General features: G+C 41.0%; 1 protein-coding gene across 1 annotated transcript in view; it reads right to left on the reverse strand.

Annotated features, from left to right (window-relative positions):
* IGF2BP3 (insulin like growth factor 2 mRNA binding protein 3) overlaps positions 1–20,311 on the reverse strand; it is a 112,711-nt gene that overhangs the window by 46,360 nt on the left and 46,040 nt on the right. The window contains exon 3 of the mRNA XM_040352865.1: positions 14,594–14,642. Coding sequence (XP_040208799.1) covers positions 14,594–14,642 — 49 coding nt within the window. The remainder of the gene's footprint in view (positions 1–14,593; positions 14,643–20,311) is intronic.

The raw sequence follows: 20,311 nt of genomic DNA on the forward strand, positions 1-20,311 counted from the left end.
AACCCACAAAAGTGAAAGGTTTTGAAGGAACTGACCTTGGAATTAAATCTAAATAAAAAAAAATAAAAAAAACTGAGCCTAAAGTGGGATACACATTATAAAGAGAAAATCGGGTGATAAATTCTATACGAGGTACGCTTGTTCAATTTTCATATAGTGCGTACACCAGTTTCGACTTCCAATTCAGACTTTGCAAATGAAGGAACAAACTCCAAAATGTTTCTTGTAAGTAAACAAAAATAACGATTTTCATTTAAGGTGTATAGTTTTCGTACGAAAGACTGCACATGATCGGAAACAAAAAAAAGCCTTTGTTCGAGAATTTTTGTATAATTAGTATCATCCTCGGTTTTGGCCTGGCTGTGAAACATCAAGGAAAACCGATCGATTGTTCATCTGATCTTATAGTGTGTACAGGGCTTTAAAGCCCTGTCTCCATAATATATCTGTGCTTAGTCGACATTCAATGTAGTGTAAAAACCATGAACAAACATTTAGTTAATCATCTCTAGAAATTAGTATCTCTTGCCAAATTTGTGAAGACATGGTCCTTTTGAAGTGGAACATCACATAAGGATTTATACATTTATGTGTGTATAGGATTACCAAAAAAAGTCAAAAGTTTTCCCACTTAAAATTTAAGAGGGTTAAAAAAAAAATAAAAAAAAGGTGTGGAAACTTTTTGAAGAACCCTTGTATATAAAGGCTTCTCACACACACTGCAATTTTTTAAAAAGTTTCTTTAAGAAAGTAGCAAGGAGTTCACAAATGTGTCTCCATAAATTGCAACAGTTTTAGGCTCCTTTCACACGGGCGATCCAATCAGGCGTTTTTCAGGCAGACCTGATCTAAAAGTGCATGCATTCCAATGGACAGATGGTTGTAAATGAACTTGTGTCCATTTATACCCGCCTACCTCAGGGTCTGATGCGCTACAGATAAAAAATAAAGGGGGAGGCTCGGTCTTCCATTTGGGCGGATCAAATCAGAAGGTAGTAGGGTGTAAAACAGACAGCAGAGTCAGTTTACTCCCAGCTGCCCATAGAGCAGAGCAGGATCTGTCCATGTCCACTCTCCAGAAACTGCGCAGACATTTATGCGTCATCTACCTGCTCTGCTCTACTCTAATCTGCGAGCTGATCCCATGCTGATCGAACAGAATCCACCCATGTGAAAGAAGCCTTAGCCAGAACTCGCCCTTCTTCGCCCAAAATACATAGTGAGGCTTTCTAAAAAAAAAAACAGACCCTGGACAACTGCCTATGGCATCAATAAAGGCTGTTTGTCAAGTCTGTCTGCGCTAAAAATGTTCCCCAAATGCTTAATTTGCGATTGATGTGCTTCAAAAAAAAAAAAAAAACACACACCCCTAATTTTTTTTCTGGTCAACAAGACCTAACAAACTAATATGCGTTTGCGTCGCGTTAGACCTTGTTAAATGCAAATGCTTTAATAATATGAACAGATCTGGTGGCTGTCTATATTATACATTGCATTGAATGCCAACGTGAACAGGGCCTAACAAATCAAATGTATGCAAAAAGAACTGAAAACGAGCACAATAGGCAGATGCAATTTCTACAAATGTAGGACATCTGTATAAACAACGTTATCTTTTATTTTTGTTCAGGTCTCTGAGGAGGAGGGGTTTTGACTACTATATGTATCCTAGCATGCATCTGCAAGAAGTCGGATTGCCATATTTTTGCTTTGTGTTTCTGTATACTTATTTACGGCATTTGTAAAATTTGTATCTGCCGATTGTGCACCCTGGTTTCCATTTATATTCAATATTTGTTCCTATGATTCTAGATGTTAAATTCGGTTTTGAAACTCTATATTGTGGCACAGCACTGGTTGCATTTTGCCCAGGCTCAATTCACTTTGTTTCTCGCAAGAATATCCAAATTATGAAACTAGTTGGGTTATTTTATAAGTTAATTGATAAAAAATAAAAATCACACACTTTCCGGAAGATGATTGGTAAGCCGAGCATGCAAAACAGACTGCATAGTGGTTTTAATTTACACAGCTAAAAAACAGAGAAGCCCCCCCCCCCCCCCAAAAAAAAAAAAAAAAAAAGTCAACATTTTTAATTATCTCTCCTTTCAAAAGGAATTAGTTCACAACGTCTTTGTATAGATATAAGAGAAGTTAAATGCTACAGCATTCCACGGTTTACGACGTTGGTCTGTAAAAATTAAAATAGTCACGGGTCACAAACGCTCTTGAATTTCAGGGAGTGTATATCTAGGCTTACTTCTTACACGCCATTATGAAATATTAATGCAGACCCCTATATACATTTTGTTGTCTTCACTTCACTGTCCACACACACACACACACACACACACACACACACAAAATCATAAAAAAGAGCACATACAATACTTTACATTTTCATTTAAGTAGAATTTTGTTTTTATTTTTTATTAGGTGGCTGTGATTCAGGACTTAATATTACAGGATTGTGTCTGACATCTTAGGACTCATGCACACGGGGCTTAAATTTAAAAAAAAAAAAAAAAAAAAGCTGCTTTTACAGGCATTTGATTTTTTTTTCTGCCTGCACACAGTCATTTGCAGACATATTAACAGAGGAGCGTTTACAAATAGAAAAACAAAAACAAAAAACCCAGCATATTTCAGGAGAAGAGTTTTCGGATAGAAAAAAGTGTGAATGTGTCTAAACCCTAGACATGTGTTGCGCTTAAAGTGGAGGTTCACCCTACATGTACACTACAGTATGCTGTTTTTTTGGTTTACATACCTTAGTATATAGTTGTATTTCTTCCCCCGGCTTCCGGGTAAGGAATCCCAGAGGACTGGGCGTTCCTATTCGAGACTAAGTGATTGACGTATGACAAAAGCTTGCCTTGCCCCCCGGCGCAAAAGGCACATCACCAGCTTCCAAAAAAAGCCAAACGTCGGTGCGCAGGCGCCGTATAGCGCCGACTCGCAGTTCGGCTTCTTTCGGAAACTGGTGACGCGCATTATGCACCGGGGGGCAAGCTTTTGTCACTTAGTCTCGAATAGGAACGCCCAGTCCCGCGGGATTTACTACCCGGAAGCCGGGGGAAGAAATACCTATACTACGGTATGTAAACCAAAAGAAAAACAGCATATTGTACATGTCGGCAGTATGCTGGATTGGATGGTATATACTTGTTTTAGGGTGAACCCCCGCTTTAAGCGTTCATTCATTCCAATGGCTAGAATCAATTAACCACTTGCCCACCGGGTTAATTCTGGCACTTCTCTCCTTCATGTGAAAATCACAATTTTTTTGCTAGAAAATTTATCAGAACCCCCAAACATTATATATTTTTTTTTAGCAGACATCCTAGGGAATAAAATGGCAGTCATTTCAATACTTTTTGTCACACCGTATTTGCGCAGCGGTCTTACAAGCGCACTTTTTTTTGGATAAAATCACTTTTTTGAATTAAAAAATAAGACAACAATACATTTTGCCCAATTTTTTTATATATTGTGAAAGATAATGTTACGCCGAGTAAAATGATACCCAACATGTCACGCTTAAAAATTGCACCCGCTCGTGGTATGGCGTCAAACTTTTACCCTTAAAAATCTCGATAGGCGACGTTTAAAAAATTCTACAGGTTGCATTTTTTGAGTTGCAGAGTAGGTCTAGGGCTAGAATTATTGCTCTCACTCTAACGATCGCGGCGATACCTCACTTGTGTGGTTTGAATACCGTTTTCATATTCGGGCGCTACTCGCGTATGCGTTTGCTTCTGTGCGCGAGCTCGTCGGGATGGGGCGCTTTAAAAAAATTTTGGGGGGTTTTCTTATTTATTTTTATTTAGTTTTATAATTTTTTACACTGAAATAAAAAAAAAAAAATTGATCACTTTTATTCCTATTACAAGGAATGTAAACATCCCTTGTAATAGAAAAAAGCATGACAGGTCCTCTTAAATATGAGATCTGGGGTCAAAAAGACCTCAGATCTCATAATTAGACTTAAATGCAAAAAAAATAAAAAATAAATAAAAATGTCATTTTTTCAAATGACAAAAAAAAAAATGTTTCTTTAAGAAGCTGGGCGGGACTGACGTTTTGACGTCACTTCCGCCCAGCAGAGCTATGAGGACGGGTGAAGGAGATTTCTCCTTCAGTCCCGTCCCCGCTCAGCTGCCGGACACATCCGATCCCCTCCGTCGCTACCGACGGCTCCGGTAAGCGGCGGACGCGGGAGAGCGGCGGGAGGGGGGGGTACCTCTCCCGCCACCGATAACGGCGATCTCGCGGCGAATCCGCCGCGGAGACCGCCGTTATCGTGTACACCACCGCCCCCTGAAAAGATGAATATCTCGGTTGTGGCAGCAGCTGCTGCCGTTATCGAGATATTCAACTTTAAAAACAGGACGTCTTTTTGACATGGGGCGGTGGTCAAGTGGTTAAAGTTATTGTAAAGTAATTTTTTATTTTCAATAAAAAAAACAAAGTTATATTTGCCTGCTCTGTTGCAGTGGATTTGCATAGAGCAGCCCAGATCCTTCTCTTCTCGGGTCCCTCTTCAGTGACCCTGCATTAAGGAAAAAAGACCTTCTGACTTTACAACCACTTTAACCACTTAAGGACCCGCTCATGTACATATACGTCGGTACTTTGAAGATGGATCTCGGTAACGGCAGCAGTCGCTGCCACAACCGAGATATCCATCTTTCCTGTATGAGGTCCTGTTAACGAGAACGGTGGTGTCCGTGGCGGTTTTGCCACAAGATCACCGTTATAAGCGGCGGGAGAGGGCCCCCCCTTCCGCCGCTTACCAGAGCAGTCAGCGGAGGCGATGGCGTCCTGCTCGGCTGGGAATACGAGTGAGGGCAAGATGGCCCCCACCTGTCTCCATAGCATAGCAGGGCGGAAGCGACGTCAAAAACGTCACTTCTGCCCATGCTTCTTAACCACTTCAGTACATTGGGTGTTTTTCAGATTTGGTGTTTACAAGACTAAAACAGTTTTTTTTGCTCAAAAATTACTTAAAACCCCCAAACATTATATATACGCGAGTAGCGTCCGCTTATGAAAACGGTGTTCAAACCACACAAGTGAGGTATCGCCGCGATCGTTAGAGCGAGAGCAATAATTATAGCCTATCAAATTTTTTTAAACGTCGCCTATGGAGATTAAGGGTAAAAGTTTGACGCCATTCCACGAGCGGGCGCAATTTTGAAGCGTGACATGTTGGGTATCATTTTACTCTGCGTAACATTATCTTTCACAATATAAAAAAAAATTGGGCTAACTTTACTGTTGTCTTATTTTTTTTAATAAAAATGCTCTTTTAAGACCACTGCGCAAATACGGTGTGACAAAAAGTATTTTTTTTTTAATCTTGTAAACACCAAGTCTGAAAAACAGGCAGGGTCTTTAAAGCGGAGGTTCACCCTTTAAAACATTTTTTGACATCACACAAAGTCGCGCTATCCTACCGACACAATGGCGGTGGTTTTTTTTGTCAGCACATACCTCTTAATCCCGATTTTCACCTCACGGCGATCCCGCGGGAGTGGGCGTTCCCAAGCACTGCCTGTGATTGACAGGCTTCCGAACGGCGCATACTGCGAACGTCGGTGCGGCTCTATACGGCGCCTGCGCACCGATGTTCGGGTTCTGTCGGCAACCTGTGACGCGCAGTATGCGCCGTTCGGAAGCCTGTCAATGCTCAACCTGCCTAAATGCACTTGCAAAATGCATCTTTGGGCACTTTAAGGCAACCTTTCTCCTGCCAGGAAAAAAGGCATTTAGGGTGCTAAGCAAATGTTCAGTGTACATTGGGTCTTGCAATACCAGATAAAGAGCGACAGAATTTAGGGATTTTTTTAAAGGACACGGGATAAAAAAAAAAAATATTTATATATATATATATATATATATATATATATATATATATATATATATATATATATATATATATATACACATATATATATATACATATATACACACACACACATACACACACACACACACATATACACACACACTTTTGTGGAAAAAGCTAGAAATGATTAATGCAATGAACACCTGGAACATGTATAACGGTCAAAAATTAAGATTTGGATGCTTCTAACGATTGGTAGACTGTTTATATTAAATTGTCACTCAGTCTTGAAAATTTCAGGCCAAGTTATATAAAGCATGGCTGAATTTTAATTCTTTATGAATCGTCCCAGTGTGAAGCACTCGCTGACTCCCAACACCTTAAGAAATGTAAAATCGAAAGGGTCTCCCCTAATGAGTGGGACCAGAAGCTAGGAACTTCCCTGCCAAACAATCAGAAAAAGGGGCTTCTGTGAGAAAACTAAAACTAGAAAGCTCCTAAACAGCCAAATTCAGTAATAAAATTACAGCATCTAACCCCTCTCAGGTGAACGCAAAAATGATGCTGCCATTGGCAACTTCTCATTCGGTGAATGCATGTTTTTCTGACTATAATAATAAAGGGTATCAGTCATCAAGCCAAAAAAGGTATGGCTTTTCTGATCTGCGACTCAGAGTACTGAAGTCAGAGTCAGCACACATACAGTCCACATGGATATCAGGAATAAAACCACAAACGGGATAGCGGAAGAATAATAGGGATGAGGTCACTTTCATTCTATATTGTGATAAAGAAAATGCTTTTAAATTAAACCCCATATTGTAGTTCCACTTTTAACTCTTCAGCATCCACTAAAAAAATAACATGCCAGTTGTGGGTAGACTCTCCAATTTTTTCCTTCAATTGTGATATTTTAAACAGGCCAGAGGGCAAAGCCAAAAAGGTTAAATTTAAAGTGGTTGTAAAGGCAGAAACCTTTTGTGTCCAGCAGCCCCCCTCATACTTACCCGAGCCCCATCTCTAGCCAGCGATGTGCACAAGTCCCTCGGCCGTCTGCGACTCTCCCACGTGATTGGCTGAGACACAGCAGTGGTGCCATTGGCTCCTGCTGCTGTCAAAGTCTGTTAGCCAATGAGAAAATAGGGGGCGGGGCAAAACCACAGCTCCATGTCTGAAAGGACACACAGAGCTACGGCTTGGCTCGAGTATCCCCATTACTTGTTCCCTACTAGGGTTTGTGGTTGAGCCCATCAGGCAGCCAAGTGTCACATGGGAGCGGTGGGAGATTGCTAAAGCCCAGTGTAAGCTCCAAGTTTTGATTTGGATCACACAGACCCAATGCTTTATTCTCAGCTGCCAGGAAGTCAAACAGGAACTGACCTTGTGAATTTGTGCCCCCCCTTTCCAACTGAAAAGATAGGAAGGGGCAACAGACCCAATTCCCAGTATTGCTTGGAATCTTCCTGCAGTGGATCTTTTGCTATTACAGGCTTACTATGCTTTATTATGCATTGTTTGTGTGGAGGAAGCTGCCCTGGTAGAAGCAGGGCTTTGCTTCCCAACGTCAGTCTCCAACAAGGAGAACAGTGAGCAGCACATGACATGACATCACCATATAGTACTCCAAATCTCCAGAGACTAAAGCCTCGAACACGCTATAGGAAATTTGGGTTAACATTTTCGCTCGCAGAACTATTTCGGACAATTTTCCTATAGTGTGTACACAACTTTCGACAGCCGATTCTGACTTTTCGTATAAAAAGTCCCAAAATGGACAAAATCCAAAGTTTTCTCATACGGGAACAGAATGAACGATTTTTGTTTCATTTGTACCGTTTTCGTACAAGAGACATCAGAAACAAAACAAAAAAAGAAAACCTTTGACGTACGAGAATTTTTCTTCATGGGTTCTGATTTTCTGTGAAACCACGAAAAAAAACAAAAACGGACGAATATTCTTATAGTGTGTACCCCACTTAACAGTCACAAGCAGAAGTGCTGTAGATTTGCTTCAAAGTGGTTGTTACCACAAAAAAGCATTTCACTGCCAGCCCCTCTATTATAACAAGGGTAACACAGGGCTTTTCTAAAACGAAGCTTGAAAATACTGTTACACAGCCATCTTCAGGCGGGTCACGTGATTCCCGGCTGGTCTCCTACTCCGATCCAGGGCTACTGAGGGAAGGGCCGAGATCATCAGCTGTGGAGATCATGCGCCCAGGTTTGGAGTAGGAGACCGGCCTGAAGATAACTGTAAAATGGTATTAACAAGCTTTTTGTTTTAGAAAAAAAAAACCTTTACCCTGTGTGTTATGCCTTGTTATAATAGAGGGGCTGGCAGTGACCATATGTAATCTTATTTTTGAATAAAAGCGGCAGGGGGACACAGAGCGAGGGGGACAGAGGAGAGTGGTGGATGATGGAGGCACACAAGCCAACCATGGTAGTCAGGGCTCAGCAGCCATGATTATCGTGGTCAGCTCACAGTGGGGGACACAGGAACTGGCAGGATCAGCAAGGTTTTTTTTACAGTTTAGAGAGGGGCAGATTAGTGCGGTTTAATCTGCTATAAAAGGGAACAGGAGCTTTTTTTTGGGTTACAAACACTTTACGCTTCCCTCTGAATGTATTTTTCACATTGGGGTTTGAGGGAGGGTCACTTTGCAGGCATGGCGATACGAGATGAGGGCTGCAAGATAAGTGGACCTGCACATGAAAAGGACTAAACACAAAGTAAGTCCGCTACAGATTTTGGACACACAGTACATTTACAGATTGTAGGAATGACCGTTTCTATGAAGCCTTTTCTTTTCTTAACATAACTGAAATTGCCTTCAACTTCCATTGCCTTTCTCTGGTACTATTGCACAGAGAATAGGTTGGGGCTTTATCAACAATTCTCCACTCTATTCTTTCCTGGCCCCAACAGGTCATATAGTAAGAACTCTTTTAGGCGGACCGTGCATTAAAATACAAGGCCCACAAATTGGGACATGGTCCCACTACCAACTGAAATAAGCCAAAGCATTTGACCAAACGGCAGCACTCATCTTAAAACACTATTAATGCAAGGTGACCCTCCCCCAAATCACAGCACACACCAAAGTCCCACAAAAACGCCCAACAACTTTTTCCTCAGAGGTGTTGTGGACACAGACTGCATCGAAGGTGGAGGTGAAAATGGGACTGTGAAAAAAAAGCCTCTCCTACCAACTTTGCAGCTACCACTCAAAATCCACAGAGTGAAGTCTGGTTAAAGCTTGTAGGAGGAGTTTTCACGCTACTCTGACTGTCCTATGAGGCTGCATGACCCCTGACCCTCTGTCTGGATAGTGTCCCGCTTAGCCCTGTGCAGATCACATGCACCCATCCAAAGGAAAGGGGGAAAAAAAGAAGAAAAACTCTAGCAATACACACCAAACTGAGAATGTGCAGAGTAACTCTAAAGGCTCTGTCTTATAAGGACATGGATTGAGGTTAGGGCTTTCACATTGAGAAGGCTGGGCAGGAGTTTTTCAGGCGGTATTTAGGCGCCATTTTTAGCACTGTACCGCCTGAAAAACTCCTCAGTGTGAAACGGGCCTAACTGAATTGGGGACTTGGACAGAAAAAGGGGAGATAGAGAAAAGCAGGATCAACCAGTTTTTTTGCAGAATATATAAAACAAATTACATGACTGAGTTCGAACAGCATGTAATGCACCATTTATTGATAGTTTTTTATGATGCGAGGTAGTAAAACTTAAAAAATAAAATAAAAAAAAATCTTGTCCAAGACCCCTTTCACACTGAGCCGCCCATAGCGTCGGCAGTAAAACTCCGCTATTTTTACCGCCGACGCTATGGGTGGATTTGCGGCACATTTTGGCCGATAGCGGGGTGCCTTTAACCCCCGCTAGCAGCCAAGGGTTGAAACCGCCCGCAATGCGCTGCATGTCTGTTTTCATCAGATCTCACCCAATCCGATCCGCCACGGACGGATGGGGACGCATCACCATCTGTCCGATTTCGGCCGATCGGATGACATGTCTCCGCTGACATCAGATGCTCCAAAGGACTGACAGACTGACTCAGAACAGTCAGATCGTGTGAAAGGGGCCTAAAGGGCCTGCCATCCCCACGCTCACAAATGGGCACAGCCCATAGTATTTCCGACCTACCAAAATGGAACAAGTACACAGTTGACTTTTCTCTGACTTTGCTCAATATGAATACTTTTTTGGGGAAGCCAACTCAAAGCAGTCAAATTGGAGGCAGCCAGGCAAATGCAATTTTCAGGGGATGGAAAATAGCAGACCTTGCATTTTGTTTCTCTCACGAGGTTTACTTTAACTTAATCTATGCACGGTTCAGCAACTACCACATCTGGTCTAACTTGAGGAAAAATCAACAAAATGTACTGAAAGGTAGTCTAGACTTGAGACAAACTCACCTATCGCTACTTTATTTTGCAGTTTACCAACTGCTACCGAAGAGCTTATAAACATCACAAGACAACGGCAGCAATTCAGGTCATAAAAGTTCTCTATGTATAAATCAGAAGACTTTTCTCAAGAATAGACTAGATTATATTTTGGTGGCTAGAGTAAAGCGTACACCAGAAAGTGAAAAATGAAGGCCAACCTAACATGAACATTAATAAAATGTTCCATTTGTGCGGTAATGGGAGGAAAAAAAAAAACACATCAAATACGAGTTTCATTTGCCAAGTTTGGTGTAAACCAACAAGAAGAGCAGCCAATAATGAAAGCGATCAGGAGATAGGATCCCACTGCTGTTTTTGCAGATTGCCACATGTGTACAGAAAACTAGCACAGAAGTTTAATGTCACCAGGGGTTTTAAAACTCCCACGTTGATGAAGCAGTCCAGCCGTTCAATACAGGTAAAATAAAGAGGGTCTGCTTTCTCTCTGCAGCTTTTGGCATTAAATTGCTGCATAAACACTCCAGAGGGGGGGAGGGGAGTGGGGGCAGGGAATCTGAATTTATGCCAGCAATTGCTTTTATTTTGTCCTGCTTTAATGTGGCCAATAACTCCAGGTTTAGATAAATTGGGGCCCTTGGCAAGCCTCAAATCTGGGCCCTCTTGGCTGGAATACTGCAAGTCATCCGATATGACCAACTTCACAAGATAGAGCGAACTCCCTTGCTTACCCATCTGATTTAAATCACCTAGCATTTAAAAAACAAAACGTTTTGTAAGAGTTAAAGTTCACATATTAATAAAAATTTGGAAGACTAAACCATTAGAGCTTTTATTTCTTGCGGCGAGACTGTAGTATCAGGTTTAAAACAGAAGTGGCAGAAAGCTGAAAAAAGGGGATGGATATTTGGGGACACCAGATTTAAAAAGCATTTTATACCCATTCATTTATTGGTCACATCAATCCAGAATTTACCGACACAAGTGTAAAGCAACTTAAGTAAACTGTTATTGTGCATCATTTGCAGATTTTTTTTTTTAAAAGGGTTATGGTCATTAATTAGTAGCCTCAAACCTTTTAAAAGAAGCATCCATTCATGGTCTATCACATTGTTTGGGGGCTTGAACGATGGTCAGTTGGAGCAGAAAATGCCTGTTTCAATAGGCAGAATGGCACCCCTGCAGGAGTATTACACACAAGCATGCAGTTTAAGCATGCTTACAGGTGAAGTAGTGAAGTTCTGTCCTACACTGATTGGAAGGTGACCAGAGATGCGAGTGCTTGGTCCTGCTCTTCTGCCAAAGTTCCGCCTGTTGGACTTGCAGCTCCACAGGTACAGAGGAGGCAGCATTACATTAAAGCTGTGCAACATGCCCTTCCATATTTTCTCTTCTGAATTTCTAACATGCAATGGTTTTAAATAACGATCTCTAAATCAAGGGTATAAAATGTGGGCTGATGAGATCACAATATAATTAAAAAGGTTTGCTACAACAATGGCCATCTTGAATGATGCCATGGCTTCCGGGGAGGGAGTATGACCAAGATTTTAGGTCAGCCTATGCCAGGAAAGCTGATGAACGATTTACTCATGCATGCAGTGAGTCAGACGTACAAGGATCTTCATGCTTGGTTAACCTTTTCAGTGAAGGTTAGTAATGCTATAGTAAAATGATAAAAAGAACAAAAATGAAAGCACCGCTAAGGCCTCATGCACACTGCATCCATCAAATGTCCGTTTTACAGACCTTTGACTTTTTGCCCCTATACACCGGCATTAAGCCTAGTACACACGGGCCAAATGCCAGGCTACATCAACTGTTAAAAAAAATTAAAAAAAATAATCAATTGCAGCCACTGTGCCATCACATGCAGCCAACTGTGCACCCCACGCCAACTGAGCTGTGGGTCAGGCAATGGCTCCTGTGTCCTCCCTGCATCTTTTTCCTGTTCTGCAGTCAATGGGATCACCTCTGCCTTCAGCCAATCAGGTGACCGGTAATAGATCCGTGCCTCCTGATTGGCGGAGAGGCGGTTCAATGTTATCAAAAGCAAATGTTCATAACCTGGGTGGACTGCAAGCACAATGCTCTGTGCTCGCAGTCCACCACTGTGACCTTAACACTACGTGTGTTTATTAATTTTAACAACCAGAATTAATATCCTAGCCAATGAAATCAATGACCACCCAAAAGCTTGATGTGCCTGAACACATCTAAATGCACCGAAGTACGCTTGAAAAATGCGGCTTTAGGCGCGTTTGAAATGCCGGATTTCCTCCTGTCAGAAGAAAGGTGTTTAGAGAAGCCTGGTGTGCATGAGGCCTAAAACTCTCCACTTGCAAAGGCAGCAAGTACACTTTTATACTACATAACTGTATACAATAAATTTTTAGTAGATATCAATGTAAAAATTCCCATCCACTTATAGATGTAAACAACTGGGACATCAAGAACTCTACACAGTTACCCGGTTTGCCCACCTTCTGCAGATATTATGAAGGAGGTCTTTCATTTATTGCATGATCCAGAGATTGCAGGGAAATGAATAGATATAATATTGCTAGCATTGGAAAAAACATTTACATTGAACACTACTCAAAAAGTAATTGGGTGCACAGAGGCAGTATTTTCTGTCCCCCCAATATAGCTAGGAAGGGCTCTGCCCTCACCTAAACCTCATGGTACCTCTGGAAGCATCTACCCATATATTCCTATAAATCCAATGACACCAGCAATATGACTTCATTGGCCAACGAGCAGATTTTCTGAAGGAATCAATGGAAACAGCACTACAGAGAAATTAATTAGTAGGCTTTGCTTACAGGAAAGCCCAGGATTGTAGTTAGCAGGGAAAGCTTATTATTACGTATGTTATGGTTGCACCATAAAACAAATGAGACATTTGGGCCCTGCTATTGCTAACCAGAATAGTTTCCTGGCTGTAATGCTCACCCACCGCTTCTCTGATGAGGCACAGCTCCAGAACCATCGTACAGGTAAGAGGGTTACCCCCACTTACAGCAGTTCCAAGTCAGTGTCTCACAAGTCTGTTGGAGCCAGAGATAATCAGGCAATTCATTCTCAAATAAAAGTCAGCAATGTCAGATCTCATGTCTCGGAGAATAGGGTATATGATTATATCAACTTTGGTATCTAAACCAAAGAATACATTGTAGGTCACCATTCCAGGTGAGGTGGCTGAATATTTTCTTCTGGTTTTTATTTCCCATTCTATTCCCTTTAGTTGATCCTGCCATTACACACCATACTGTATCTGTGGAGGGGAGCAGCAGTGTTGTCACCCTTGGCCATAAATGAATGATATTAGGATTACGGAACACTTCCCCCTCCTACTCATTTCCACGAAGAAGGAAAGGTTGATTTCTGGTAGGATCTACTGTCGCTTTCCGCACTTAAAACTCTTTCAACAGTGCAGATAACCGATTAGAAGGAAGCAGAAAGGAGAACTTTGCTGTTTGATTCTACACTTGCCAAATACAAATAAAAAATTCCATAGCACCCACATATTAATTTTTGTGAAAATCTAAAAAACATCAAAACAAGCTAAATATCTGCATATCTGTTAAAACCAACAATATGAAAAGGATTTTGCCACTACAAAATGTATGTATGTATCCATGTCACCAAGCATGCAAGGATTACATGTGCAGAGTTCACAAAATAATCAGTGACTCACTCTTCTCCACTTTGGGGTTTTACCCCATTGTACATGCACTAAAAGCAGTTTTTATATTTAAAATTCTGTAAAACATTTGTTGCACCTTCGATTAATACATTGCTTCAATCAAGATTTTAAAAAGCAAGCTATATTGTATAAAAACACAAGACATGCTACAAACAACAATCTGGCTATTGCATAGCCACAATATCGCAGACTGAATGGGCATCAAAATTCTCTTTTGCAATTTCGCTCAAATGAAGTCAAAAAGCACGAAAAATAAAAAAATTCTAAACCTATGAAAATAACAAAAAGATAAAAAAAAGTATGTGCATGCATGGAAAAAAAAAGCAAGAAAACAAAGTCACTGCAAGTTATGGTTATATATATATAAAAAAAAAGGAATATTTGTGTATATACGTCCTGGTTGGCAACTGACACCATTGCACGTGGAATGCTTGAAAAACAAGGTTCAGACAGGTACGTATTTGTAAAACAGGTGCCAGAGATAAGCTTTAAGCCACACTAACAAAAAAACTCTGGTCTCTGTCAGATATTTAAAACATTAATACCGGAAAAAGTAATGCCTGACGTACAATCAAAGTCAAAACCTGAAAATCAGAAAAATTAGTACATACCTCCCACTGCAGATGAGGTGGTATATTTCGGATCTGTAGCTTCCGACTCCTGAAAACAGAAAGAAAACATTGCATGAGAGCAGATAATATACAAAAGCCATATCATTGATTCTAGCCGGCATTAAAAGACTCCTTTACGGATATACAAGCGAAGCCTGCAGCATGGACGACGACTCTGGGAGTCAACATCCCAAGAATCTTTACTCAGAAATCAGATTCAGTCATCTAATGCACTACTACATGAGCTTACTAATCACATACAATTGCTGGGGAATTCCTATCATTCCTGGTCTTTGAAGTTGAAATCATTCAATTAGCTCACTGCATTTTCAGAGGGGAGGGGGAAACTTACTCTCCCAACATGCTTTTCTGAAACTTTCTTTTATAGGATATCCACTTTGGGGGAGGAACGCTGGCATGAACAAGGACTCACATCTGGCAGGGCACTGGTTAAGGGACTCTACAGATATTTATCCCAAGGAACGAACAGCCAAACATTTGTGGTGGTGAAGCGCTTGCTGCAGCGTGTTTAAAAGATGAACAAGCAAATGCCTGAAATGCCACATACTCCCTGGGATTCCCAAGAATGCACATGGTAAACATAGAGAAAAAAAAAAAGGGGGTTTTGCTTCAGATTATACCCCTGAAGAAAAAAAAAAAAAAAACACACTGGACTTGTTCACCGATTTGGACCTGTGAAGACTGCAAAGCAGACAGCCCGGTGACAAGTCCGGGCAATGGGACTTGCAATATAATTAAAAAAACTTCACGACTTCCATCACTCAGACCGCCACAAGTAGCCCCTCATAAGAGGGATAGGACCCGTGTCTGAACACATTGCACTCAAAGAATATCTCAGCAGAGAAATAACTCTGGTAACATACCAGGTTTCACCTGCAGAGGGTACTGCAGGCAAAATGCAGTGCATTTTTTCAGTGAAATAACTAAAAACAAATTCAAAAGTAATATAACCCAGATAAAAAAAAGTATTGTATTGGAACACATAGCGACAGCCATTTCAATAGCCTTTCCACCAGAGCGTCAAGCATTTTTCCTTTTTGAGCATTTCTAAAAAAACAAAAAACACACACACACACACACACACACACACACACACACGTTACCAGCTCATGCGATTGATAGAAAAGATAAAGCCACAGATGATGCAATGTTGTTTCCTACAACCACAGGTTGCTGGAAAGAAAAAGAAAAAAAAAAAAAAAAAAAAAAGAAAAAAAAAAAAAAAAAAAAAAAAAATTGCTTGAATCCCTCCTGCATTACTATTGTGTTCTGCCAGTGGGGAGCCTTCCCTGCTGGTATAAACACAATGATCACTACTAGCGGCTATAGCTTCCTGCAGTAATGGCAATCAAACAATCTTTGACTTGACTGCCTATAGATGGATCGAACCTTGGCTGGTCCCTTCCCTATAGGCTTTTGGGCTTACTCTTAGGGTGACTTTGCAAAACGCCTAAAAATTTACCAAAAATTGTATACAAGCCAGCAGGTGGTTGAAGCGTGCCTTTTAGTTACACAAAGCCACAACTTTTCACTGTGCAACCATTAAAACAATAATTTTAAGCCGGGTAGAAGTTTGTATGAGGTGCTCATAACAACATACCCTGAATATTTCTATATTGCCATGTTCCTTTAATGAGGAAGAATAATCTAAAAAAAAAAAAAAAACGAACAAGAATTCTTCTAGCTAATGTGACTCAATTCTGATTGGTCTTGTCTGGATTATTGCATGACATCGTTTCAGTCACACCGACCCCTGATCACCAAAAAAAAAAAAAAAAAAAGCTAATTAAGTGAACCCAAGAGCAAAAGTTTTTTTTTTTGGACAAATTACAATGACAGAATCAGACGGAATATTTAATATCTTTATCCTACATAACCTAATGTGTTAAAGGAACTGCTAAGAAAGCCTGAAAAATGAATTCATGTAAAGCTTTTACTCATTCGGGTTCACGTAATGTCTACATACCCCAAACCTGCCACTGATGTGCACCTTTCTTGTGCCTTCACCAATCTGTTTGGCAACAAGAGCAACGTGAAAAAGCCCTGTGTGGGCTCCAAACTGACCTAGTCATGGGAGAAAGACTCACATTCCCCCTTTTGAAAGCGTTCAGCGTAATGCAAAATTCCCCATGTGCACAGCCATATTTATCTGCAGCGTCCAGGGACAGAGCACATGTGAGAGGTCCAGATTCCACACATTTCAAATTCAGTAACTTTATGCTAAAAAAGGGCCAAAGCCAGAGATTTTCCATTGCCTAAATGCAGGATGTATTTAAAAAAGCAAGTGATTTTTGCAGGAGGTCTGCTCTCGAATACTGTCCCCGCTTCACACATGCTCAATTTCCATTGAGGGTGCCTTGGTGCTCCCTCCGATATTCAACTCATATCGGTGCTTTTAGGACTAATTATAATAAAAGACCACTGTACTGAAAATGTGTGTGTAATTTACAGTAATCAACTTGATTAGCAAATCATGATTCCCCGATTTTCAGGAATCTCTTGTTTTTCGGAGCATATGAAAGCTACATCATCCAATTCACAGCATTTTTTTTTCTTGGAATTAGTGAAGCCCAATTGTTGGGTTTGAAAGATCTACCAACTGTCCACACAGCAGTCACGCACATACTCTGAAATATCCAGGAAATTATCTGATTCACCCAACAAATTCAGTCATCTGTCAGTATTATTGGGATGATAAAACAATGATCTAAAGCACATTGAGCTAAAGAGCAGTGTTATTAATACAAACATTTTCTAATGATCAGCTTTTGTAGGGTTAACAGCAAGCACTGTAGCCAACCACAACTCATTCTCGTAGCTATGAGCACGCTGGAAATATCGTTGTGGCCAATCACAGATCACTCCATCTTCACATAGGATTATATTGGGGAGGAGGTGGGGTTGAGACTTTCTATACATAGATACAAAGATTTAAAAACTTAGGGATGCGATTTGTTTTTTGGAGAGAGTGCAGCATGCACAAGTATGGCAGATCCCTTGGCACTCATTTTAGGGGACATGTGTAGTACGTCGACCATTTTAAAGAGACAAGCCTAAGGTTCGCCAGATAGGGTGATCACATTTCCAGACTACCATTCAGGGACAACCCCCCTTCCCAAAAATCAGCTTGTGCAGTAACGAATCACAGCACAGTGATTATACACAAGAGGCGGGATTTCTCCAATCACAAGCAGGGGGCGAGGATTGTGCTCCTCCAGGCATTCCTGGCCAGGGCAAGTACTGACAGTAAGTAAAGCAGTGATGTGGCTGCCTTTTTTGGGGGCATCAGGGGGGTGGCTGTGCCGGTTTCATTCCGGGTCACTGTATTGTCCTGGCATAAAGGTACCCGGGACAGACAAAATGCGGGACTGTCCCGGGCAATCCGGGACACTTGGTCACCCTATTGCCAGAGCATCTGCTGCAGTACTTTGTTAAGCAAGACAACTGTGATAAATACTGTGCAGTGGAGTTGGTAATATTCTAAGTTTGCTCTGGAGCCTAACATGCAGCATTATATGAATGGTATTTAAAAAATGTAAATGAACTCATAACCTTTATTAAAAAAAAATATCCTGGAAGCTCATCTCAAGATGCCCACAATAGTTATGTACTCAATTATAAATCCATAAAAATGCATTATTAAATTGGTACTGTAGGTCTTTTGCAGCCATCTTCTGACAAGACACCTCTTGCCTTTTTAATATCAGAGTTGCCGTGTCATACCGCCACATCATGCACAGGAGGTCCTCTTCTCTGTTATAGAGCAACAAATTGCCTGCAACTGCCAATGCTTCCCTCTTCTCTCTCCTCCGCTAATCACGCCATAGCCCTGCAAACTGATGAGGAGTCAGCAGAATTGATTACACAATCACTGATTTTGAGATATTGTGGATGAGGAAGCTGGCACGTCATGAGCATAGATAGAGGGGGGCATCAGGCAGAGAGCAGCAAGACACTGCAGCTTACTGCAAAGCTGCCTCCAGCAATGAGGAAGGGGTGAATGGTTGGGTGATAGACTGTCCACAGGTGCCACTGATTGGAGAGGAGGAAAGTTCTGAGGTAGAGAGAGAGAATGGGAACGAGGGAGAATTTTGTCCAGGGGCAGCTTGTAGAGGATTGGAGGTAGCAGCAGTCCTAATTCACCAGATGGCATTGTCCCACAGATACAGACCACTGCCCACCCAATGGCTGGTCTACAGAGCTCAACAGTGATGATCCTAAAGTGCAATTCCAGGTTAAAAATGTCACTATAAATAGATCACTTGGACCAAGCTGATCCAAATGAACCATTTGCATTACAGAACAATGTGGCTGCTGTAATGAACTCTACATACAGTAAGCAGCACTGCGTTTAGGCAGCAGTACGGGAGACTTCCCGTCTGCTGCTGGAATTAAAGAGTGGGGCTGAGTGCTGCTCTGCCATTCAGAAGAAGCCTTGTATTTTTATTAATGTATACAAGGCTTCCTCTCAAGCCTTGTATAAGCGACGTCATTCACACGCCTCTCCTTATCAAACCTACAGCAGGTTTTCTAGGTTGGCTTGGCTTTAACAAAAATGAGGAAGAACTTGAAAATTTAGGACCCGGGAATTTATTATACACCATAGCTGGGCTCGTTTGAAATGGAAGGGCCACCTCCCAGGGAATTTCCATCCTGTATTTCTTGTTTGGATGTCATGATGATGAGTAAGTGGGGTAGCCATAACCACGGTGTTTTCTGTAGCTGTGCAACGATCATAAAGAGATTAGCCAATTTTCATCTATTTATTGGACCCCATTTAACATTTAATAAACAACTATTCTGTCATTACAAACTCAATCTCCTGCAAAGAAAAAACAAAACAAAAAAAAACAAACACAGCCAACAAGGGCACACCACATTGAAGAGAAACGCAGTTTTTCCATACTGTATATTGATTTATGCAGTTTGATAGACTATAGACAAACACTAAATGGGAGTGAGGTAGTAGGTATTGGCGCCTCTTAATTTGTGTAAAACCCAAAAATAATGAATAAAAATTGACTTTTTTTTTTTTTTTTCCAAATGTTTAGTTGTTGATTTTTAGCACTATAGTCTTTGCCTATGATCTAGAAAGGGTTTGATATATATCCATATATACCCACACACCACGAATAACTATATACGCACAGATTCATAGGAGGTTACTGATCTATTCCTCATCTTAAAGTTTTATTTTTATTCATTATTTTTTGGTTTTACACAAATTAAGAGGCGCCAATACCTACTACCTCACTCCCATTTACTCTTTACGTTCCATTTCGGTGGAATTTCACGTAGGGGCAGCCACTTAACAAGCAATACACATTCTATACTAGCACCACTGTAGCACTTGAAAATAATTGGTCCATAGCGCGGGTTCTACCTACCCCCCTCTATAGACAAACACTGTACAAACATTTTCATAATAAGCTGTATAAAACCTTCAATCAAGTCACCCCTGACCTCTGTACATTGCGCAGATGTTATGTGGTACTGCAAAGCAGGAAATAAATGGTGGCCATACATGTTTCGATAAACGATTGATTTCTTTTCAGACTAATCTCTTCCTGTAGGAATAAAGCAAACTATAGTGGACAATACATTCAATCGATATGCCAGACACCTGGATTTTGGTGGATATTCAAGATGTGATCATAACTTGCAATCTTAAAATTATCAAATCACATCTTCCCCCCC

The sequence above is a fragment of the Rana temporaria genome, chromosome 5, assembly GCF_905171775.1.
Source record: "Rana temporaria chromosome 5, aRanTem1.1, whole genome shotgun sequence".
NCBI classification, from domain to species: domain Eukaryota; kingdom Metazoa; phylum Chordata; class Amphibia; order Anura; family Ranidae; genus Rana; species Rana temporaria.